This window comes from Lachancea lanzarotensis, scaffold LALA0S12, assembly GCF_000938715.1.
Source record: "Lachancea lanzarotensis genome assembly LALA0, scaffold LALA0S12, whole genome shotgun sequence".
In the NCBI taxonomy this organism is placed as follows: domain Eukaryota; kingdom Fungi; phylum Ascomycota; class Saccharomycetes; order Saccharomycetales; family Saccharomycetaceae; genus Lachancea; species Lachancea lanzarotensis.
The window spans coordinates 366,421-372,948 of record NW_019212890.1 but is presented as its reverse complement, the minus strand read 5'-3'; the positions used below and the strand labels follow the sequence as shown (position 1 = coordinate 372,948).

General features: G+C 44.4%; 3 protein-coding genes across 3 annotated transcripts; 2 read left to right on the top strand and 1 right to left on the bottom strand.

The window, feature by feature from the left end:
- Positions 1-660: 660 nt before the first annotated feature.
- SKO1 (LALA0S12e03994g1_1) lies at positions 661-2,595 on the top strand (the record flags this gene model as incomplete). Its single annotated transcript, XM_022775081.1, has 1 exon — positions 661-2,595. The coding sequence occupies one exon, from the start codon at positions 661-663 to the stop codon at positions 2,593-2,595; it is 1,935 nt and encodes a 644-aa protein (XP_022630865.1).
- A 432-nt stretch (positions 2,596-3,027) lies between these two features.
- DCD1 (LALA0S12e03972g1_1) lies at positions 3,028-3,999 on the bottom strand (the record flags this gene model as incomplete). Its single annotated transcript, XM_022775080.1, has 1 exon — positions 3,028-3,999. The coding sequence occupies one exon, from the start codon at positions 3,997-3,999 to the stop codon at positions 3,028-3,030; it is 972 nt and encodes a 323-aa protein (XP_022630864.1).
- A 980-nt stretch (positions 4,000-4,979) lies between these two features.
- On the top strand, positions 4,980-6,494 carry PSD1 (LALA0S12e03950g1_1; the record flags this gene model as incomplete). Its single annotated transcript, XM_022775079.1, has 1 exon — positions 4,980-6,494. The coding sequence occupies one exon, from the start codon at positions 4,980-4,982 to the stop codon at positions 6,492-6,494; it is 1,515 nt and encodes a 504-aa protein (XP_022630863.1).
- Between the last annotated feature and the right edge of the window lie 34 nt (positions 6,495-6,528).

The window sequence follows — 6,528 nt, the reverse complement described above, 5'->3', positions numbered from 1 at the left end:
AAACCCTGAGATATGTCTCCTCCTTCATCAACCATAAAATCCCAACAAAGTCCACGAAATACCTAAAACCAAATATCAATTATTAATGGGCGAGAACTGGATCAAATCGATTCGCGGAAAAAGCACAAATACCCCCAAATTTCACTGCTTACGATGCATTATTCAAACACCCTATTCAAACTCTCCTAGTCTCTGAAAAATCGTGTGATTTTTGTTGTTTGTCGAGAAAGCAGATCTGACCTTGGCGATCCATATTATATTAGTGAAAAAGTAAAGAACGGGTAGATTATAAGTAATATCTGAACGCTTTCAAAAATAGACCAAAAGAATAGTGTTGTACCGACGAGTGTATAGATCTCTGACTAGGTTTCAACTTATTATCCTTTAGAAACATATCAAGTTTCTTTAAATCTCTTTTCCCCCGGCTTTTTTGGTCAAGTTTCGACCATTTTACGATACTGGTACATTTGAACAGGATAGACGCAGACAAGAGTGAAAGCGTGTGAAGCAAGAAACCGCTAGCCGCCGATCTTGGAAACGGGATCGTGTGCGAGAACTGTGTTGAGTTCGGCTGCAGTTTCATACTAGTAGGTCGTCTATTCGAGCGGAGTTTTTTTTTTGCTTTTGGCTCGTCCAGTTTCTGTCCGATAGAAAATATCAATGACTGGCCAATCTCGAGGACACTCTGATGCCTCAAACAACGTTGGCGATTCAGCAAATGTTGTTTCGTCGTTTGATCTCGAGCCAAACCCGTTTGAACAGAGCTTTGCGACCACGAAAAAGGCCCATACATTAAAAGCTCCCGACGCAGAACACGCTAGTGCTCATCAAACTGACGGGCAACATCTGGCCGGATCAATGAATACAGGTGTGCTGAACGCTTTTCCGGCTCACAAAACCACTTTGGAGTATCCCCAGCCAGCGCAACCGTCAGGTATGCCAGCACATTCCAATGTTACTTCTCACGGGCATTCTTTTGACCACTCGGCTGCTGCAAATTCCAACAACCCCACATCATACAAACTGGAGCCGCACATGGAGCATGGCAAACCAGATGAATACTCCACAAGGCTTCCGCCGCTGTTGTTAACCGATCCTGCGCGCTCTTCGTCGTCGATGATTGTCCAGCAGCACACAAGATCGCCAGGCTCCTCTACGGTACATTCCAACCATCCCCATCCGCATTACCAGTTACCGCCAGCTCAAAATTCACATTTCACCCCGCTCTCACAGAACGTCATGCCTCCAGGCACTACAACGCCCAGTTTCTTTCTGAATCTTTCGAAGACGGGATTTACACCCAACTCCACTGGCATGCGCCCATGCTTGACTCCAGGAAATGTTCCGGCAACAGATCCTTCACACTCACAGCTGCAAGGTCATCCCAATAATCATGTACAGCACCAAGGGAAACCGCCGCCTCGCCCATCACCGTCCCTTCAATCTCCAGCCAACATCATGCCACCGTTATCTCTACCAGCTGAACAGATCACTCCAGGTCTCTCTTCGCTTTTAGGTCTACCCTTGCAGCATCAGATTCCACAGCAACAGCAGCCTCAGTCTCAAACGCAACGATTCTCGCCAAAATTAGGTATGCAATCTGCTCAGTGGGGGCCGCTTTCTGCTCAGCTGTCTGGCAATTCTACCGCTGTACACTCGAACTCATCAACATCTTCGAATTCCCTTGGCGTAATACCTACAGCCAATAACAAAAAGGCGATGGCATCTGTTAAATCTGGTCGTGGATCTGCGGACTCTCAATCAAGCTCAGATATGACAAGAGTTCCTTCTACTGGACATACAGCGGTTCCAGGTGAGTCCAAAGTTTTAAGTTCAAAGGATTCTCCTTACAGCAATGAGCCCCCCACTAAAAGGTACAAGGGAAAAAGCAAGGCTAATCTGCCCAAAGCTGTAATAGACACTTCTTTCTCTAGACCAAAGAATGAGCAAGATCGCAAACGCAGAGAGTTTTTGGAAAGAAACAGAGTCGCAGCATCAAAATTTCGGAAGCGTAAGAAGCAGTACATTAAAAAAGTTGAAGCCGATCTGAAATTCTACGAGACAGAGTACGATGACTTGGGCCAGTGCATGGACAAATTATGTGGAATATCCAAGACAAATATCAACTCATCTTTAGTGGGAATGCTCAAACAAGCTCTTTTGCAAGATGATATGAAATCATCGCTGACGCTTTGCAGTCACATAGAGCAAGTCTTATTACAGACTCACTACGTTCAACGCGGAGGTGGTAATCCAGTGCGCGAAGAAGAGGAAAGGAGGAGACTCGAGAACCCAGAGGGAGACAACTCTGAGTACGAATATACGCGACGCTCTTCAATGGCTGCTGGCTCTGAGGCAGATGGGTACCAACAGAATCAAGTACTAGACCAGACAGATCCCGAAAGTAGTGGCACAAAGGGTCCCTTACCAGATCAGGCTACTGGGACCATCAACAACCTGCCTTTAATTATTAATGGCAACACGTTACTGAGTCTAGAAGATGTCCAAAAATCTTCTCAGAAGCAGAACCTAGTGGAAAATGTGGATCCGTCTGTGAAAGTCGAAGCGGGTCTGCCGAGTAATCCAACTGGTTGAAATATGCAAAAACTCACGAACTTTGCACTTTTAAGCAAGCAAGTGCTTTTGCAAAAGTTAAACGGTTGGATAAGTTACTCTAAAGATCACCAAAAGGTGTTACATTCATTAGAAAGGAGGTTAGAAGTTTGATGTTAAAAAAAAAAAGGTGTTTCGGAGAGTCGAGCTTAGGTTATGCAGATAAATTATGGTTTTTAAAGTTTTAAGCTTCAAACAGGTTCGAATGTTTCTATTTGTCTCTTTGAATGTCGGCTGCTCAGATCTTTCAAACTGTCATGATTGAAGTGGTCAGAGAAGGTCGAGTTATTCTCGTTCTCGATCAGACTACTGGCGAGAGGTAAGTTCACGAATGTTTTCATGTTTACTACGTGCTATCCTCGATAGTATAGTAAAAGCTGTAAAAGGTCTTAATTGAGACCTGTCCGAACCTATTCACAACACACTATAGTGTGGTACTTCCTTGAAACTGAATTGCCGTACCAACACCCCTCCCTCTTGCAGAATCTTGAAACTAGCTTCATCCATTCGGTAACTCTGAGAATAAACAACTTCGCGAATGCCGGTTTGTACGATTTTAACAGAACATGTCAAGCAAGGACATGTATCACAATACAAAATTGCATTTAAGCCTACGCGATCGCGACCAGCTTCTAGCAAAGCGTTCTCTTCGGCGTGAAGACACAAACAACTACTGAGCTGAGAATGTTCGCCACTATTACAGCGAGCACAACCTCCATCATGACAATTCTTCAGATGGCGCGGTGTACCGTTGTAACCTGTCGCTATCACTCTGTAATCACGGACGATAACACATCCAACCCGTCTTTTCATGCAATTCGAGCGCGATGCTGCTAGAGTTGCTAACTTCATAAAGTACGTATCCCAATCCGGCCTGAAGGGTGTCGTGTGTGCAAAAGGACTCGTTACATCGCGTCCTTGACAAGCACTTTTCAAAGGTCGGTCCAGCTCTTTCGCTAAAACATCAAGTTTTAGTTTCTCCTGAATTCTTACGTATATTTTCACATCTGCTCGGCCAAATACCATTGGTAAATCTGGATACCGCTCAAGGATTCCTTCTGTGTGTTGTAGAAACTTTTCGGTATCTTTTTGACCGTCATTGTAGTTATCGCACCATACCTGTAATCTAACTCGTAAAGCCGCCTCTATGGTCATATGCATGAAAAAGGGTCGTTTCTCCAGCATTTGAAGCTGTTCGAGACCTAAAATACCTTGGAACACCAGATTCTTCGTGTAATTGGCGGTCGCATAATCTACAATGTAAGCGGTATGATCATCATTAATTGTGATATCTGTGGGTATCCTTTCGAAGTGATATATTGTTTCCAGCGTCTGCACTAGTAGTTCTGCTCCACTGCCAACATTCTCGCTGACGTAGATCAGCATTTGAGGGTACAAGTTGCCATGAGCGAAGGATGGATAGTTTGAAATGCTCGAGCTCATCGCATCGTAAATTATAAATAACAACTAGCGTCAGTTTCGGACAAAGTGATTAAGCCGTGCAGGACAAGGTAAGGCCGATCTGGAGCATCCCCACTTCTTCCATTCAATAGTCACTGGCCACAACCAAACCATTTGCGAAAGTACATTGAAATCTGCCGTGCGTCAAAATTCACTCTGCTTCATGGACACGGCTTGAAGAATGTGAGATCACATTTTTCCCAGCCCGTCGCGCGAAAATCAAAAAGTCACCAGTTTCTAGCGGGCCAGAAGCTCCCCAGTCTATCTTTCAAAGGGTCTAGCCCACTATTGCATAGCTGGCGGTCTATTAATCTCATTCCGGTATCTCTATTACGACTCTTTACCAAACTTTTGCAAAATATGACAGAATAGTACAAAGTGACCACGATCTCCGAAATATCAAACTTTGCATCAGATCAGTCAATCCTGCACTATATTTCCAGCGCTTCTCGATGCCAACTATCGTTTTTCCGAGCTAGCTACCCTTCATTTCTCGCGCGATTATCCTGTCGTTCCAAAAAAAAAGCTCGCAATGACTTTACCAGCAAGAACGAGACGCTCACTCACGTTCTGGCATCCAAATTACACCAAAAGATAGCCCTTTTAAACAACAATAATTTATTTAAGTACTTCATCTCAGGTTAACCCCATTCTATCTGTCATCTCAGGTTACAACTTTTCGCGACGTCACTTACTTTCACATGTAGCTAGGTTTGTTGATCATATTAAATAGTGAAAAATTCCAGTGTCCGATGATGTACTTTTTAACACGACAAACAGAACAAGTTTGAACAACTCATCCTTTAAGGGTAGAACCTGATCGTTTCGGTGCTGGGAAAAGTTCATCAACTGCAAGAATACTAGAATTTAGCTCTAGAATAATTTGGAATTAATTCGATACCGGGATGTTACGGTTGGGAGTTTTGAAAAACGGCGGTGTTGGCATGATGAAAGGTCGGCTCAACATGCATCGGTTTGGTGGAGTGGCTAGAATGAGAATAAAAAAACGTACTGCGAACTTGTGGAATCATCGGTTTTACAGCTCTAGAACGTCTTTGATGCAATTTTCAGGATACAATAAACAGGTTGTGGTGAAATTAGTGGTTATGACCGGAGTGACATTGGTGTTGGGAAGCATTTTGTTCAACTACGCAGAAGGCTGGGACGGCGAGGACAAGGTCGTACAAGAGGGCACAGACGAGTACGACGATGAAAAATACGAAAATCGGTCCCGTCCACGCATCAAGATCTTCAACAACAACTGGCTTTTTTTCTGGTACTCGACGCTTCCGTTGAATGCCATGTCCCGGCTTTGGGGCCAGGTCAACTCTTTCACATTGCCTGTATGGCTACGGCCTTTGAGTTTCAAACTGTACGCATCTGTTTTCGGTGCGAACTTGGACGAAATGGAGGATCCGGTCTTGGAGCATTATCAGAATCTCTCAGAGTTCTTTTATCGAGAAATAAGACCCGAAACACGCCCAATTGCTCCTGGCGATGACGTCGTTGTCTGTCCCAGTGACGGACGAGTTTTGCAGCTGGGAATCATTGACGCTCAGACCGGAGATATCCAACAAGTGAAAGGCATGACATATTCTGTCCGTGAGTTTCTCGGCACACACGCACATCCGCAAATGAGTCGTAGTAAATCAATGGATAGTCTTCACAACAGCTCCGAAAACAATTCGGATGACGACCACATCGAATTCGCGCGTATAAATAATATTCCCTACACCCTCAACGACATGATTGGCGAAACGCCAGGCGAGAACAATCCACATTTACAAAAGATAGAGTACAAAAACGAAGGTGACTCGTCTTTACCGGAAGCCGCTCCTTCAAGGCCCAAGACCATGAAGCTTCTGAGCCAGCTTTCTACACATTACATGGACAAAATAAAAAGCACGCAACCCAAAAATACCAAACTGTGCTTTGCCGTCATATATTTGGCCCCAGGCGATTACCATCATTACCATTCCCCAGTCAATTGGGTTTGCAAATTGCGTCGTCATTTCCCGGGAGAACTATTCTCTGTTGCTCCCTACTTTCAACGCAACTTTCCAAACTTATTCGTGTTGAACGAACGTGTAGCGCTATTGGGTCACTGGAAACATGGATTCTTTAGCATGACTCCAGTGGGTGCAACAAATGTTGGATCTATCAAGTTGAACTTTGATAAGGAGCTGGTCACCAATAGTAGGCGCAAGGAGAAAATAAAACCCCACACATGCTTCGAGGCTACGTATGAAAACACCAGTTCTATCTTGGGCGGTGTTCCCTTAGTCAAAGGTGAAGAGATGGGCGGTTTCATGTTGGGTAGTACCGTCGTACTATGTTTTGAAGCACCCAACGACTTTGAGTTTAACATCGATGTCGGGCAAACGGTTAAAATGGGTCAATCTCTTGGTGAGACCAAATAGACGGGATCTTCAACTCAGAAAGAATCCTATAGAA